This window comes from Dermacentor variabilis, chromosome 10 (assembly GCF_050947875.1).
Source record: "Dermacentor variabilis isolate Ectoservices chromosome 10, ASM5094787v1, whole genome shotgun sequence".
Taxonomy (NCBI): Eukaryota; Metazoa; Arthropoda; class Arachnida; order Ixodida; family Ixodidae; genus Dermacentor; species Dermacentor variabilis.
In genome coordinates this window covers 124,998,951-125,016,887 of record NC_134577.1, presented here as the reverse complement: position 1 = coordinate 125,016,887, position 17,937 = coordinate 124,998,951, and the positions used below count along the sequence as shown (strand labels likewise).

Genomic DNA, 17,937 nt, shown 5'->3' with positions numbered 1-17,937 from the left:
ACGCTATCAACAACGAAAATTTACTTCCGGGATGGGTCATACTTGTACTCCCAAACAACCATGTGCACAGCTATGATATCAACCATAAAGGTCCATGAAAGATCTGATCCATGAAGATCCATGGTAATCCATGATATATGTCAACCATGACTAACCATGAAACCGTCTTCGTTTCTTCTTGTGTCCTTGTTTTGCTGCACTATACAGATACCGTTCAATGATGACGGACCAACAAACCCATATCGCCACCCTTGTAACATTTACGTCGGCGCATCGCTTCCCTCTGTCTTTACCACAAATTCTTTTACAGTCCTATCCTTCATCAAGCACCATATATCACGCCCGCAGCGCGCATATCATACCGGACGAGCCACTCGCTGCAGGTTTCACGACCACGCTCACGAACACCAACATTTTTAGCCTCGTTTTTTCTTCGCATGGCGGCAGACTGGAACGGCCTCCCCGCTGCCATTGTCGACATAATCTGCCCATCCGTATTTTTACAGCATGTTACTGACCATCTCCAACTACATTGTACATGATTTTTCCTTATATGTGTGGTTTGTATTTACATACGTGTATGTTGGTCTACATATATAGGCTTTGATATGTGTAAATACATGTGTGAATATACTTGATTATGTATACTATGTATGTGTATATATATGCGTGCTTGAACTTGAACTTTACTTGAACTAGTGTTAATTCGAATCTTGTACCCACCCCTTATGTAATACCCCTGCAATCGGGGGTCCTTAAGGAAAATAAACTGAACTGAACTGAACTGAATTCATATATTGCTATACTGTATACGTATATCGTCGATTTTTCCATCATTAGCTGATGGCGCTGTTGAAGCGCAGTCGATTAATGCCTTAGTAAATTACCTTTGCCTTGCGGTTTACTTATGCCTCAGAAAAAAAAAAAGTTTATTCCGATTTGTACGACATAGCGCTTCGAACGTTCAGCTGAAAGGATGCGAGTGCGCTGGCTTCGTGCCCGGCTTTCGGAGGCAATCCACAACGTCCACAGCGCGACTGCAGACGAACGGAAAGGCAGGACGGAGGCCTTGTCCTCGGTCGCGCTGCGTACATCGTCGACTAGCTTGGTCTCGCTTTGTTTAGGGGGAAGGGGCGGGGTGTCGTTTGCACGGGGCTCGACTATGATCGGTGCGCCAGCTGGTTAGGCTGCTCCCATTGCCCGCTGCTGTCATTGCCGCCCCCCCCCCTCCAAACACACACAAACACAGCTGCACCGAAAACATGTGGTGCGCTTGGCCGGAAATAAGGCTGGAACATACACACATTACTCCGTTCTCCCTGTCCCCCTAAGAAATTTCTTAACATATTATGTGTAAAGAGAAACATTTATTACCAACTAGGAATCAAACTTGTCAATGACCTTTTCATCTCGGGCGGCCCATCACGTGCGGTGACACGACCACTCTCGCAAGATTTTCCGTAACTCGGCATCCGACGCGTCAGAGTTTAGGTAGGCAGCGTTCCATGTGCACGCAAGTCCCAAGCAAGCGCGCTCCCGATCACGCCAAATCTGGCGAAAGTGCTAGTATCCCCGGAAGTGATCCGCCCAGAATAGGACTCCCAGTTATATATATATATATATATATATATATATATATATATATATATATATATATATATATATATATATATATATATATATATATATATATATATATATATGTGTGTGTGTGTGTGTGTGTGTGTGTGTGTGTGTGTGTGTGTGTGTGTGTGTGTGTGTGTGTCTCCATTGTCTTGCGTCCAAGACGCAAGACAATGGGCACCCGGCCGCGCTGCAGGGGTCAGCTCGGGGAATACAAAGCACCTTTCCTGGCACAAGCCCCGAGTTCTACGAAGTCCGTCTGACATCGGCTCCGGACCGTGAACCTCGCGCAAGGAAGTGTGTGTGTGCGTGTGTGTAAACCGTCCCGCAGAGAGGCGACTTGTTTACGATGACTAAACGAACGTTTGCCTCACCTAGGGATGTAGGGAACACGAAGTCGTTATAAGCGGCTGTTGTCGGCTGCTAGTGCGTGCTCGTGCTCGTCTGTGCTCGTCGTCGTGCTCTGTGCTCGTGTTCGTACTCATGAGCTGTGTGCTCGTTTGCTGTATGCTTCGTTTTGCGGGCTCCATTTGGGAGTCACGCTAGACTGTGTAAATGTACCTTTTGTTTAAAACGTAAATACTGCAAATAAACCCTGTTCACCTAGTTCCTCCCAAGTTCCTCTCTACGACCTTCAACCCTTACAAATGGTGGCAGCGGCGAGATTGCCCGACAGCTCCTACAACTGTATGCCAGCGGTGGGATCGTTCGACAAATCTTACAGCGGTGACCGGAGGACGAAGTAGCGGGTCGAAGAGGGGAAGAGGAGCGCCGCATCGGTGATGGAAAGCGACGACGCGGGAAACGCAATGAACCGGCAGTGTTGAATTCCTGAAAATATGGGGAACGTCGTGGATAATAATCGCAGCAAGAACGCCGGCGTTGTAGTACAGGGCCAGAAATTTCATCCCTTTCAAACCCGTCATAGCCACGGTTTTGATCTTGCTGACGGTGTAGGCAAAACCTTGAAATCTGGCCACGGATGCTGCAATAGTAGCAAACCGGTCGAGCAGGGCTCCACGCGTTGTACAACGGAAAAGGTGGTGGTCTTGTGGGGATAGGATTCAGGAACCCGTGCGGTGCAGGTTCCTGTTGTGTTGGCTGCTGGGAGGGTGGCATTGTAGAGGCAACGTGAGCGTAAGTTGGCGTGGGGATAGGGTGCGGGCTCGGGACTTGCGGGCAGGTCACGGCAGCTATCTCTTCCCTCGCGATATGGCGTAGGCCGCCACCAGGAGGGTGATATGGACCTCAGGAGGGGTTGACGAAGCTTGGGCGTGCCGTTCCTCACCGATGATGGAGCGAATCAAGGCACGTATATATCTCGCTGTCATTGGACGCCTTGGAATTAGATGTGTCAGGGTGTAAGCGGATCATGTGAAGCTCAACGAGGCGCTGACACGTACCGATGATGTCTGAGACGGTAGTGGGGTTCAGCGCCACAAGAGCATTGAATGCCACAGTCCCAATACCCTTGAGCCGGTGGCGTACACCGTCACTCTCTTCTATCGAGGTGTTCACGTGGCGGGAGAGGGCGAGGACGTCCTCTGTGTACGAAGTGTACGACTCGCCCGGGTGCTGAACACTCTCACAAAACTTCTTCTTGGCGATGCGGACGGACGGGTTGGCGAATATAAGGCCTAGGTGGTGTTTAAAGGTGCTCCGGTTGACGAGATCGAGCTCATCATTGTAAAACCAAGTTCTCGCGACGCCGGTTAAGTAGAAGGCGACGCGAGCAAGTTTTGCAGATCCGTTCCAGTGTCACTCACGCGTTCGTATACCTCCAACCAATCTTAAACGTCGTCACCTGGAAGTCCAGCAAACACCGGTCGGTACCTCTGAGGGGTGGTGACCATCCAAGAAGGGGTTCCCGCAGGAGCAGGCAAGGTGGACGTCGTGATATTGACCTGGCCTGCTGGTATTGGGACATGGTCCAGTGCAGTTGGTAGGGGCGGCGACCCGAACGGAGCTCCAGGGATGTAGAGTGCGTGAATCTGGAGAGAGACCGGGAGCGACAGGACGAAGGAACCGGACAGCACACTCCACCACTTCTGAGACGAGGATTGGGCAGGCAGTCTCTTGTTCATTCTGCCGAGTGAGAGCCCCGCCACCAGGCCTCAAAACGGTGATGATGAGTATGTACAGATGAGAATATGAAGCGTCTGAATAATGCTCGCAACACACACACACACACACACACACACACACACACACACACACACACACACACACACACACACACACACACACACACATTATATATATATATATATATATATATATATATATATATATATATATATATATATATATATATATATATATATATATATATATATATAAAATTAGTACCTATATATATATATATATATAGGTACTAATTGTGGCCATGCCGTCCCTGCAAACTTCTTAATCTCATCCGCCCACCTAACTTTCTGCCGCCCTCTGCTACGCTTCCCTTCCCTAGGAATCCATTCCGTAACTCTTAATGACTATCGGTTATCTTTCCTCCTCATTACATGTCCTGCCCATGCCCCCCCATTTCTTTTTCTTGATTTCAACTAAGATATCATTAACTCGCGTTTGTTCCCTCACCCGATCTGCTCTTTTCTTATCCCTTAACGTTACACCCATCATTCTTCTTTCCATAGCTCGTTGCGTCGTCCTCAATTTAAGCAGAACCCTTTTCGTAAGCCTCCAGGTTTCTGCCCCGTACGTGAGTACTGGTAAGACACAGCTGTTATATACTTTTCATTTGAGGGATAGTGGCAACCTGCTGTTCATGATTTGAGAATGCCTGCCAAACACACCCAAGCCCATTCTTATTCTTCTGATTATTTCAGTCTCATGATCCCGATCCGCAATCACTACCTGCCGTAGGTAGATGTATTCCCTTAACACTTCCAGTGCCTCGCTACCTATTGTAAATTCCTGTTCTCTTCCGAGATTGTTATACATTACTTTAGTTTTCTGCAGATTAATTTTTAGACCCACTCTTCTGCTTTGCCTCTCCAGGTCAGTGAGCATGCATTGCAATTGGTTCCCTGAGTTACTAAGCAAGGCAACATCATCAGCGAATCGCAAGTTACTAAGGTATTCTCCATTAACTCTTATCCCCAATTCTTCCCAATCCAGGTCTCTGAATACCTCCTGTAAACGCGCTGTGAATAGCATTGGAGAGATCGTATCTCCCCGCCTGACGCATTTCTTTATTGGGATTTTGTCGCTGTCTTTATGGAGTACTACGGTGGCTGTAGAGCCGCTATAGATATCTTTCAGTACTTTTACATATGGCTCGTCTGCACCCTGATTCCGCAATGCCTCCATGACTGCCTAGGTTTCGACTGAATCAAACGCTTTCTCGTAATCAATGAAAGCTGTATATAAAGGTTGGTTATATTCCGCACATTTTTCTATCACTTGATTGATAGTGTGAATATGGTCTGTTGTTGAGTAGCCTTTACGGAATCCTGCCTGGTCCTGTGGTTGACGGAAGTCTAAGGTGTTCCTGATTCTATTTGCGATTACCTTAGTAAATAGTTTGTAGGCAACTGACAGTAAGCTGATCGGTCTATAATTTTTCAACTCTTTGGCGACCCCTTTCTTATGGATTAGGATTATGTTAGCGTTTTTCCAAGATTCCGGTACGCTTGAAGTCATGAGGCACTGCGTATACAGGGTGGCCAGTTTCTCGGGAACAATCTGCCCACCATCCTTCAACAAATCGGCTGTTACCTGATCCTCCCCAGCTGCCTTCCCCCTTTGCATAGTTCCCAAGGCTTTCTTTACTTATTCCGGCGTTACCTGTGGGATTTCGAATTCCTCTAGACTATTCTCTCTTCCATTATCATCTTGGGTACCACTGGTACTGTATAAATCTCTATAGAACTCCTCAGCCACTCGAACTATCTGATCCATATTAGTAATGATATTGCCGGCTTTGTCTCTTAACGCATACATCTGATTCTTGCCAATTCTTAGTTTCTTCTTCACTGCTTTTAGGCTTCCTCCGTTCTTGTGAGCATGTTTAATTCTATCCTTATTATACTTCCTTATGTCAGCTATCTTACGCTTGTTGATTAACTTCGAAGGTTCTGCCAGTTCTATTCTGGCTGTAGGGTTAGAGGCTTTCATACGTTGGCGTTTCCTGATCATATCTTTCGTCTCCTGCGATAGCTTACTGGTATCCTGTCTAACGGAGTTACCACCGACTTCTATTGCACACTTCTTAATGATGCCCACAAGATTGTCATTCATTGCTTCAACACTAAGGTCCTCTTCCTGAGTTAAAGCCGAATACCTGTTCTGTAGCTTGATCTAGAATTCCTCTATTTTACCTCTCACCGCTAACTCATTTATCGACTTCTTATATATGTAGCAGTTTCTTCCGTTCCCTCCTCAGGGCTAGGCTAATTCGAGTTCTTACCATCCTATGGTCACTGCAGCGCATCTTGCTGAGCACGTCTACATCTTGTATGATGCCAGGGTTAGCGCAGAGTATGAAGTCTATTTCATTTCTAGTCTCGCCGTTCGGGCTCCTCCACGTCCACTTTCGGCTACCTCGCTTACGGAAGAAGGTATTCATTATCCGCATATTATTCTGTTCCGCAAACTCTGCTAATAACTCTCCCCTGCTATTCCTAGTGCCTATGCCATATTCCCCCACTGCCTTGTCTCCAGCCTGCTTCTTGCCTTCCTTGGCATTGAGGTCGCCCATCAGTATAGTGTATTTTGTTTTCACTTTACCCATCGCCGATTCCACGTCTTCATAGAAGCTTTCGACTTCCTGATCATCATGACTGGATGTAGGGGCGTAGACCTGTAAAACCTTCATTTTGTACCTCTTATTAAGTTTCACAACAAGACCTGCCAGCCTCTCGTTAATGCTATAGAATTCCTGTATGTTACCAGCTATATACTTATTAATCATGAATCCGGCTCCTAGTTCTTGTCTCTCCGCTTTAGAACTGTATATGCTTCTTTTGTCCTCCTAACTTCACTGAGCCCTATTATATCTCATTTACTGCCCTCTAATTCCTACAAGAGCACTGCTAGACTCGCCTCACTAGATCATGTTCTAGCGTGAAACGTTGCCAGGTTCAGATTCCAATGGCGGCCTGTCCGGAGCCAGGGATTCTTAGCACCCTCTGCTGCGTCGCAGGTCTGACCGCCGCCGTAGTCAGTTGCTTCGCAGCTGCTGGGGACTGAGGGCCGGGATTTGATTGTTGATTGATTGTTTGATATATATACGTACTGTACTGTGACGAAGGCTGGTCCACCAGCCGGAAACGTTTAGTAAATAAGTTTGCCAAAAAGTTCGTTCGTCGTCTCTTTCCTGTCTATGTTATGTCGGATCCTGCGTGCTGAACTTTTAAGAAACCCCATATATATATATATATATATATATATATACAGTACACCGGAACGCATTAAACGTGTGTACGGCTGATGATAGCGTCACAACGCGGCGCGACGAGCATTGTTGTTCGCAGAATAATCTTGGGTTACACGTTGTGAAATAGCGCTAAAGTACGTGTATAGACTTTTACACACAACGGCACAGGACAGCTTCCGCTTTTGTCCAGCGGGAAATAAAGGCGATGGCGAGAAGCTTGCCTTTAGTTATATACGAAGTGCTGAAATTATGGTTGCGGAGGCATTATGTCACTTTCCTTTCACAGAAAACATAAATACTAGTACTACTGCTACTATTACTACTACTACTACTACTAGTACTTATAATAATAATAATAATAATAATAATAATAATAATAATAAAGACTCCGCACTGTACTGCAATAAAAGAAGTCCCCACTGTAACGCCAAAGTGACGGTGTGGGTACTGTGATAAATAGATAAATAAATACACTGGAATTACTTGAAAAAAAGAACAATTTTTGATCCGGTGTAGTCGTCTTACAAATCGTGTGACCTTCGGGGGGTTTCTCACGGGCGCTGTGTTGTCGCGCGTGGACTTGTGGGAATGTGCTCGACCGGCTTCCTCCTTCCCCCGCAGGTGCCATGTGGCTGCGCATCCGCACGGCGGCGCTCCTGCTGCTCCTGGCGTGCACCTTCCGGCCGGTTGCGGCACGACGAGGCGGTGAGTCGAGTCTCGCGCTTGGCCCGCTCTTCCTGCAGCGCGACTGACCGCCGTCGGCGCGTGCCCGAGGACACGCCACGAGCGCGGCTACCTCGAACGGCCATGCCGAGCACGACGGCGAGGATAAACCGGCCCCCGTCTCGCGATTACTGTCGGCGTTGTTGTGATTGGAGCAGTGTAGAGACGCAGTTGCGAAGGCCGCTCTCGAGCTTTGTTGATTCGCGGCACTCGGGGCATGTGGTGATGTATACGTGTCGTTCGTGTCACGAATATTCTGAGACGTCCAACTGAAGATAGGCGCAGTGAAATGATCGCGTCGGCATCGCAACAGCCAAGAGGCTAAACAGATAAAAAGATAGATCAACTCCAAGTGCACGAAGCATTCAAAGAAAGTCCATGGCTATAACGGTAATAGGGAGCGTGCTTTATTGAAGCAGTACGCTACGAGGCTTGTGTTGACCGACTGAACACAGGCGCAGCCGGCGGCAAAAGGCATCGCCGGGCAGGCAGCCAGCCACCGCAGAAAGCGTGCGTCCGTGTCCAACACTCGCTGCCGCAAGCGTGCATCGAGGGCAGAGGGACACGCGGAGTAGAGCGTGTCGACGGAAGCCGTGACGCATGCGATATGCTGGTGTGTCTACACGAGCACGAGCGACTCTAGTGATGGTACGAGTCAGTGACTGCGACAATAAATTAATGCTTCGTCTTTTCAACATCTCTTGTCCTTTAACACGTCCAGTGGTGCCTTGCGACATCGATCGCCTACCTCTGAGTGCGTATTCCTTTCTGTTCCCGCTGCCGCGCTGTTATTGCCCGTTCCGAACCTGTCTCGGTTATATCGGGGAACGAGAGTTTGCAGAAACATATGCGCGCCAGTGCGGCCTTCGCGTCGCCTGGCACCACCGCCGCGTGAATGCAGACCCCACGTCGCAGTGCGCCATTTACCGACAAGCAGCGTAAAGGGATCGCCTCCTCCCTTGGGTGCCGGGATAGCCCAACGCGAAACCTGTAGGAGCGGCTGTGGGGAGAGAAGTATCGGCTTTGACAGGGAACGCGGCTCGTACACCGCGCCCAAGCCGCGGCTGCCAGTTTGACGGGCTGTCAGTCGGCGGGCCTCTTCGACGGGTAACTCGAGACATCTCAGGCCGTCGAACGGCGGGCACTTTTGTCGCCGCCGCCCGCCCCCCTTTTTTTTGTCATTTTTTCCCTTTCTCCTATCATTTCTTCGTTGTTGCCACTCATGATTTTGTCCCCATTCTGGCGGTCAACGGGACACTTTCACCCTAAAGAGTATGGCTTGGCAATTTCCACGCTCTCTTGGGAAACCCGACCTGTGTGGAGGACGCTGCGAGTAAAAACAGCCGTGAAAGAGGGAGCCGCTGCGTAGTGTAGGCTTTACGCAGCCAACTGCGTAACGCCTACGCTACGCAGTTGGCTGAGGGCGTCCGTGTGTGTGTGTGTATATATATATATATATATATATATATATGTGTGTGTGTGTGTGTGTGTGTGTGTGTGTGTGTGTAGCGGATAAAGTGTAGGGCCCGTGATATGACAAAAAAAAAAAAAAACGTGCCGCGCATTTTGTTTTGCCGCTGTAGGTGCCTGTTCGCCTTCCTTCGTCGCTGAGATGTATCAGTACGGGCAATTCGCAGGAATCGAGCAGCCTCACTGTGAGCCAGACATCGCATCTTAAAACGTGTGCGAACGGTCACCGCTGCAGGAAGGCGCCTTTGAAAGCAGCTCGCTCGTTATCGAGCACGCTTTCCCTGTTACGGTCGCGTGCGGCATAGAGCTCTCTACAGCAGCAGACGCCGGTACCGCGAACTGGCACGTACTCGGTGGATAAGTAGGGGCACGCTTTTCGACTAAGTGTGGTTGGAGGCGATGTTTGAAACGAAGTAACCTCTGTAACGAATTCTTGTACAGGTTGTACACTGCATGTGTTGCGTACGGGATGTTTTGTTTACGCACTTCCGAGCAGGTGAAAGACGTTCGTGCTTAAACTCGAAAGCGTCCGTCCCGACACGGTGCTGTGACGACGTGAAGCGGGCCGTTCTTGTTATGTAAGGAGTTATTGCGTGATGCATGCGGCAATCCGGTGGCGGCCCTGACGCGCCTCAGCGTGCCACGGAAAGCGGCCCGCGTCACGTGCAGCCCCTCGCCTTTCAGTCAAAAAAGAAAGAGAAGAAACGGAGAGAGCTGAGCCGGCATCGGAGGAGTGCGGCGGCGTGGGACCCGCGTTTCACGCTCGGCGTCGATCACGGTTCGGGTTTCGCTGTCGCGCGGTCGTCATAGCCAATCGGAGACATCGAGCGCCCTCCTGGCTGCTCGGTTTTCTTTCTGCTTCAAAGTCGTCTCGTGGGACGACTGTCGAGTTGCGAAAACGAGGCGAGACGGGCGGTGAGCGAGGGGCGCGTTTCCCATCGCGGCTCGCGTTGCTGCCGCGAGAGCCCGACGTGGGGGGCAGGAGGAGGAATCTGCTCACCGCGGGATTTGGTTCTTTACGACAGGGGTAGAAGCGCAATTCTCAGTGGCGTCTGAACACCACCAGCCGAATGCGCCTCGTTTTCCGGTAATTCCGGCGATTTATAGTGAACCATCGAAGACGTGGAACAAGTTCTGCACGCGCGGCAGCCCAGTGTTAGGTGGTCTCAAGCCCAGCTCAGCTGTACGCAGCACATTTGGGCGTCGATTGCGGGGCGTCCGAATTGTGGGCGCGCTTCCTACAGAGCGAAACGGAGGTCGCCGCCGCTGGCGCTGGGCGCCGCGGAGGGAGGCTGTTGCCGCTGTCATCCGTTCGAGGCTCGATGCGGTTCTACAAGCTGCAGCTTGGAGAGAAACTGTTGCGCTTTGGCGCTGTACGCGAGTGCTATGCGCCTACCGGAAGTGGCCGTAATTCTCCGTCCAAGCGGATGTGCGCTGCCGTGCAATCACGTTAATGCAGGCGCAGCTTCACGCGCCCTCCTCTTCGTTCGGGCCGAAAGAAGAAAAGCCGCCGGAAAGGAATCTAGCGGGCGAGGATGTCATGGCGAACGGGTTCCTGCCGGTCTCCTGACCCGTCGCTGTGCTGCCGGAGGGCTTCCGTTCGATGATCAAGAGCGGCCCGGACGTCAATCAAAAAACGGGCGCCACCCCTATTGGTTTGGGTGCCGCCATTATGTCAGCAGCGCGCATGCGCTGATAAACCGCACTGTTGCTGCTTCGCTTGTCACCTTGGCATCTGCTGGCCTCTTGGAAGGGAGTGAAAAGAGAGAAAGAGTGGAATTTAAATAGCCTGCTTCCGGCAGTTTCGTTCCCCCGAGCAGTGCTAGTTGTAGCGGCCAATATTTGTGCACGTTATTCCTAGCGAGCTAATCGCTGGGGAGGTGATGCACAGAATGGAGTTAGCGCGGCGTTGCGAATGCCACTTTGCTCGCGTCTTTCCGGAGAACTCGCACGGCGCGTGAGTTAGTGCAGCGCGAGAAACGCGAGGGTGGAGCTTAGTCGGAAGCCGTCACGTGCGCAGGTTGATTTGACAGCATACAGTCACACTGGGAAATTGAAGGTGCGCTTGAAGCGACTGCGCAATCGGAAAACACCAGGTACCGTTCCGCCTCATTTTTAACGAGAACGTCCAAGTTTTATGGAATACGTGGGTAACCAGTATACTGCACTCGTGTAGCGCACAAGAATGAGCGAATCGAAGAAGCGTTTGTATCAAGGCAGACAGAGGAGAGTGACGAACACGCCCGAAGGTGACACAGTCACTGCTACATACGGGTGTTTCCATGTCGGCTTTGTTTTGTCCAGACTGCTGACGGAGCTAGAGCCCCCGTTTACATGGGCCTCGCCTGCTCATTGTGCAATGTAGTCGGCTGCTAGGGCGCACCGGTTGCTTCCTCCTGTCATGCGTCCCCTGTCGTGCACTCCCCTGTTGCCGGGTGCAGGAATCGGACGAGGACAACTGGCGAGACGCGACACGCATGAAAAAAGCGAGCCGCACACTCGGAATCTAGCCTCGTTGGAAATGTACGTAGACCAACGTTGTACCGATCTGTACGTGAGAACGCATAGCTCAATTTGCAAAGCTTTCCGTTCGTAAGAAATATGTGCCGTTGCGCGTAGCCTTTGCTGTTCGCTATAACGATTGGCCATCGGTTTTCTTGGAAGCCGCTCTGGACTGGGACCTGCTGCGTCTGAGCCATGCATGACCACTATACTCAGGGCCCCTTGGTGCTCATCTACCCGAGCAGGGGTCACAGTTGAGATCAACAACACCTTGGGGACCACAAATATAAGTGCCTTCACCTCCGCTCCGTGCATGCGCCTTGATCAGTAAAGTATTCTCTAATGACGCGGGAAAGCTGCCGCAAGCCCGTTTCACCTTGCGTGTGCCGCTTTCGCAGCTCTTCCATATTCATAGATGGCTCGCATAGGTGCAGCGAAAACGCGATCAAAAAATGAAGCAGCGTGTGGCAACGCGTGTGGCTGGTAGCTGGCAAGGCTCGTTAATAACTGAAAAGGAAGAGCTCCTGCCTACTGCTTTACTTCGTTTGTCATATTCGGTTTGTAAAGGAGTAAAGCTCGCTAGTGGGTAGATCCAGCCAACAGGCGCTCGTCATGCACCCCTTGCGTGTGCCGCTTGCTGGTTGTGAGAACGGGCGAGAAAAAAAAAATTACGGACGAATACAATACTCCCTTATGCGTAGCTTGAGCTCAGCTGTATACGTGTTTTCACTTCGCGATATATTGGCTGGCGTGGACAATCTGTCTCGTGCGCAACGTTGCAAACGGCGCGAAGTGTGGCGCGACTGCCTCGCTAATCGGGAGCTCGCAAGAGGCAGCGCGTGGGCGCGATGCACAGCAGCCGCCGCAGACAGACCTCCGCTCATGCAGTGCTTTGTTTCCACGCAGACAACGCGCTCTACTCTGGAGCCGTCTCGTAGAAATCGTCGCCGCAAAGCCCCTCGTGCGTAGCACTACGCTTCTTAGAGCGAAGCTGCCTATGCCTAGGATCCTGTGATTTATTCGTCTCGTAACGTTGACTGGAAACTATCATCATTTACTGCTCATGCCCCCAAATGCAATGTATCATACCCTCGTAAGCTAGAGGCTACAAACACTGAGCGAAATGAATCGAAGAGTGCATAAATTCTTTGGAATCGCGCATACAACATGCAGAGCAACATACGTTCCAATAAAAACCAAGCTGAAAGAAAGCATCCGAACCACGTAATTGTTAAGGCGCTCCTGCGCCCACATCCAATGCGAAGCACGTAGCGCTCCCAGCACACATTTCTCGGTAAAGATTACTGCTGCGCAAGCGGTCGCGGCGATGTCAGCTTGACTGGCATGCGAAGCGGGGAGCGACGTAACTGCACATTCGTACTTAAAGGAAGAGGCCGCCTGGCGACTGACTTGTGTTGTGACAGTGTTACGGGAAGGCCACGTATAGTGAGGAGACCTGAAGAGCAGCCTGCGTACGAGGCGCGGCGAATTTATCTCCGCTCCACCCTTGGTGGGTGCGCGAAGAGCAAGCCAAATTCGCAGGCCGTCGAAATATCTAAGGCGTAGCAATGAGGAATCGTTCTGTACTCGCGGACAACTTTCTGTGGCAATGAAGGGAAAGCTACGGGCGCGTGGCGGCTGCACATGTGTTATGGCGCCTAGTCCGCCATCGTTTGGCATGCAGTGCTTTTGGTGTCTCGGAACAGACGCTGAATCGACGCAGCTTCCACGTGCGACGGTTTTTCGTTTGCCCAAATGCGGAAGGAAAAGGGCGCAAAATATGTAAACCTCTACGCTCAGTGCTATGTTATGTCTCATTAAAGTGTTGCTAGTAAGGTGTTTATGTTTTTCTTCGCCAGCCTAAATTAACGTGGATTGAAACACGGGACTCTTTTCAGAAGCGCTCTCACTTGTGCACGCTTTGCCTCCGTAGCTTTCCCGTCATTGCCACAGAATGTTGTCCGCTGGTATAGTTGCCTTTTACAGCTTCGCTGTCCAAAGACCATTGTCCACTGTAAAGTAAAGACCGCTGTCCAAAGGCATTGATTGGAGACCATTTTTCTTCTCACCGTTCCGCCATACCCTCCTCCCCCGCTTCCCACCTCGCGCTCTCTTCGCTCTCGCCTTTTACAGCGAAGCTCTACCGTCCAAGGAAATTTTCGTGTCGTTGTAAGCAAAAAAACTCCCCATTCGTGGGCCGATCCCGAAGATAGTGCAATGCCGGCCCGACCCGCGGCGGAGGTGCAGTTCGCCATTAAGGAGCCCGCATACACAGCTTCGTTGATCATCCTTCTTCACATAGCGGAATGGCTCCGAGATCTTTTTTTTTTCATCCCCCGCTGCGTTCGCTGTCACCTTTCGCTGTGCTCGTTCGCTCGGTTACGAAGTAGGGCGCCGAAGCTAGCCGCAGGAATGGGCGCCTATACACCGTGTTTTCATGGCCGCCACCGTATTTCAACGCAGTGGCGCCATCTATGGGTAGTCGGCATGCTCGGACGGGCGAGCGCTCCGTTTTGCATGTCAAGTAATACGCTCGGCGGTAGCTTCTGGCGTGTGTTGTCGCGCTCGTGCGGTCTGTTTAGTATGACGTGGCGTCTTCTACGTGGAAACCATTTCTGTGAGACGTACTGAAGTGGCTTAAGTCGGTATGGCGGCTCTTTCTCCTGGCGTTGAGGCGGACGGAGCACGCACCGCGATACGTGCACGAGTGTTTGAGCCTACAATCAGCCTCGGAGATCAATTGTGCATTTCTGAAAGTTCCATTCACTAATGTGACCTTATTGCAGTATTATCCTCTAGTTCTAAGCTGCGGTTTAGGAGCAATGAAACATGCGCGACGATCATAACAGCGTGGGTGCCGTTCTGCTACGATAGGAGCTGTGCTGTCATACATTGACAAGCGTTCAAACTTTTAGTTGCAGATTACATTGCGTGTCTACTTGGTTCGGTAGATGAAGTTTGCACCCATGAATAAGATAGTTTTGGTCAGTAATAACAGCATAGCTGAGAGTATGAATTAAACTTGTCCAGCAAAGCGAGCGTCTACGAACTGCGCCAGAGTCCTATAAGCAGTGCTAGGTGCTGGATTACAGATGTCTTTGTTCTATATAACGCATGGTCCAAGCATATGGCATAAACGTTTACAGATCTATAAACATTGTGCGGCGTGACTATGCAAGGTCGTATTGCGGCGTTAGCCCGTTTTCTCTTTCTTTTTCGAGGAAGAGGATAACCGATTTAGTTTTCGGTTGTGTTTGTTCCGTTCTCTACGACGCACTCATGCGTATTACGGAAATTTTTTGCTCAGAAATAGCCATCGCATTCTTATTACGCGATCCCTCTCATATATTATGCCTTTACAGGGCAAAAATGCAATGTCGAATCGCATAGCTTATAATCTATCATGCTGGCTCACCGACCGCAGTATATCGCTGTGTTGAGCAGCGCCATCGTCCTCATGCGGGAAAGCTAGCGTAGACATATAGTGATTTCAAGCCTACTAGACGTCAAATGCGTGAGAACGATGCCGGTGTATCACAATTACTTGACAGCGCCTGCCACTTAGATGTTTCGTGTTTGCCTTAGGTTGGTCGTACACAAGCATGCGCTCTTGTGTTTTTTGTTTTAGTCTCTACGCCAAGCGATCAGATAGTGAGCAGATTTACCATTTCATGCTGGTAATACAGAGACACCGGTTCACTTCGTTGAATTAAAACCGATATACACTAAATAGTTCACAAAATACACACACACACACCGCGGCTGATAATGCGCGTCACATCTTTGCGCCCCCAAGAGATATTTCCGCGTACTGTAGCTACCGATGCACCGAAAGGCTTCCCTGACGACCTTATATGAACGGACATTGCGTGAATTTCACAAAGTACGATCTAAAACATCTCGAAATCGTTCCGCAGCACGCGACAGCAATACTTTCATGCAACGCCGCGCCGAACCGCACAAGCCAGAGAGGAGGAAAGGCTCACCGCGCGCCCTTTCCGCCTCGCCCGAACTTGTGCTGTAAAAAGAAGGCGAGAGAGAGAGGGAAGCTGTTGCGGATTAAGCCAGAAACGGTGAAAGTCGAGATGGGCGAGGAGGGGTTGAAGCGAGGCGATGGACTTGCAGACCGTATATTGGTAAAGAAAGGTTGGACCCAGAACAAGCACATTCAACAGCTCCAATAGAGACGCCAGTGTTGAAAGAGCGCTGCATGGTACCACTTGGAGCAGGGAAGAGAAAAAAAGCTAGGGAGCCAAACCTGGCAAAAAAGAAAAAAGAACGTAACAGTTGTTTCGTTCGAACGTCGAGTACAAGATACGTTCGTTCCTCACTTTGCATATTTATGTTCAACGACTCCCAACACACGCTTCACAACGGCAAGCAATAAAAGAAAGTTACCTTGTCGGGGGGCCGATGGCGCGTATGCAAACAGGCTCGGGAACATCTCCGTCAAAAAGCAGCGACAATACAAGAGGGCGGCAAAAATTAAAGGCGGCGAATCCACTTGAATTTACAGTTCCTCGAAAGTATCCGCGCGTATATGGCGAGAACGTTCCCCGCCGCTAAGCCTTTTCCTGTCTGCATTTCATTCCGCTCCCGGGAAGACGATTGGCGCGCTGCTTTCGCGAGAGAAGCCCCGCTTTTGAGTTGGACAAAATCCAATATTGAAATCGTCGTCGACGGTATCTGTTACAAACAGAACTGGGATGGAAGAGGTGCGTAAGGACCAAGAGCCGGCGCGGATGTTATTTGAAGAGGACTGGCAGGGAAATAAGAAAAGCGAGCGGCGATATAAGGATACGAGCAAGCACCCGTCAACGAAACGAAGGGGCAGATGGAGTAGAAACACCGTCTCCGTTTGCTCGCGACCTGGTGTTCGCCTGCGGAATGAAGCGGGTGACAGAGATTGAAGCTGTAGAGAGAGAGAGAGAGCCGGAAGTGTAAGGTCGTCCACTGAAAAGAAAAGAAAAAAAAAGACGCTTTCGGCAAACAAGGGCAAGGAAATCAAAGGGTGATAGGTATGTACAAGACGAAAAAGAAAGAGAAAATACTCCCGTCTCGCTTTTTCGCGTAAAGAGAAAAGCAAGACAACAGTGGCGTACTACTGCTGCGCGAAACGATCAAAAGGGCGAACAGGGGAGCCAGAGGAACGCGGGCGGCGAAGGTGAACCGGGGAATTTTGCTTCTGGTGTCTCGCGAATGAAACAAAGCGGTGGAACTTTCTTGCATAGAGGGAACCGCGTCGACTTGAGCGCGTGCTTGCAGCTCCCTTTGTGCAGGGCGTGCTTTGATCGGCGTTCGCCGGCTGCGGTGATTCCGCCTTCGCTCTTTTGTGGAACTCGGCGACTTTTCTAGAGTTTGTTAGAGCCAGCCGGTCGGATCGAGGCCGCCGATCTGGAATCCAAAGAGGAGCCGAAGGGCAGAGGAGGTGCCTTATTGAATCAGCGGCGCCTTTTTTCCTCCCCTGCGGCGAGAGTTGGGCGGCACGCGCCCTCTGGGGCAACGGTGAGCGATACCGGGCGCGGGGGGGCAGGGGGGGGGGCATGCTGCCGAGGTGCGAAGGCGAGGCGGGACGGCGTTTTGTTTCCGTCGTGGGGCGCACCCGGAAGTCGAGAGGGCATACACGCATCGCGGATCAGGGGCCTGTTTCCAAATCATCGCTGTTCTCGGCGTCCGCTGCTGTCTTCGGAGTCCCCTGCCTGTCGAGGCTGCGCGTGCGTGTCGGACCGCTGCATTTATCCGCCATCGCGCCATCCTGCGATGCGTATCCTACGCATTATGTTCTGTCTGCCTCATCCGCTTTTCCTCTACATTGTGTTTGGTGAATTATTTCTCAAGTGCACGACTATGTGTAGAGGCCTCATAGCTGTTCCTAAACGCTATAATGCATGTTCGTATTATTATTGTTGTTGTTGTTGTTGTCTCACATTTGGAAAACGATGCAAGGTCTGCGTTGCCTTCCGGAAAAGCGTTTTCCATTCAAGGCGCTCTCGCGCTTTTCCAAGGGCGGCAAGACATCAATGTCGCACAAGACTTTTGTGCGCGGATGGCAGACCAAGCGACGCGTCCAGATCCCCCAGCCCGAGATTCCCCCATTCTCGTGATTACCGCATGGACCTTCCTTCTACAATGGAGGAGCTCGAGGCGGCACTAGCTCCCTGCAGGCGCTCATCATCTCCGGGTCCAGATGGTGTATCATACCGAGCCTTGTGCTATCTCGGAGAATC

The 17,937-nt window shown here is 50.6% G+C and overlaps 1 protein-coding gene across 9 annotated transcripts in view; it reads left to right on the top strand.

Annotated features, from left to right (window-relative positions):
• The window catches only part of LOC142560944 (latrophilin Cirl-like), a 521,606-nt gene that overhangs the window by 200,766 nt on the left and 302,903 nt on the right, over nt 1-17,937 (top strand). For all 9 annotated transcript variants that reach the window (XM_075673380.1, XM_075673375.1, XM_075673374.1 and 6 more), the window contains one exon: nt 7,637-7,720. In XM_075673380.1, coding sequence (XP_075529495.1) covers nt 7,637-7,720 — 84 coding nt within the window. The remainder of the gene's footprint in view (nt 1-7,636; nt 7,721-17,937) is intronic.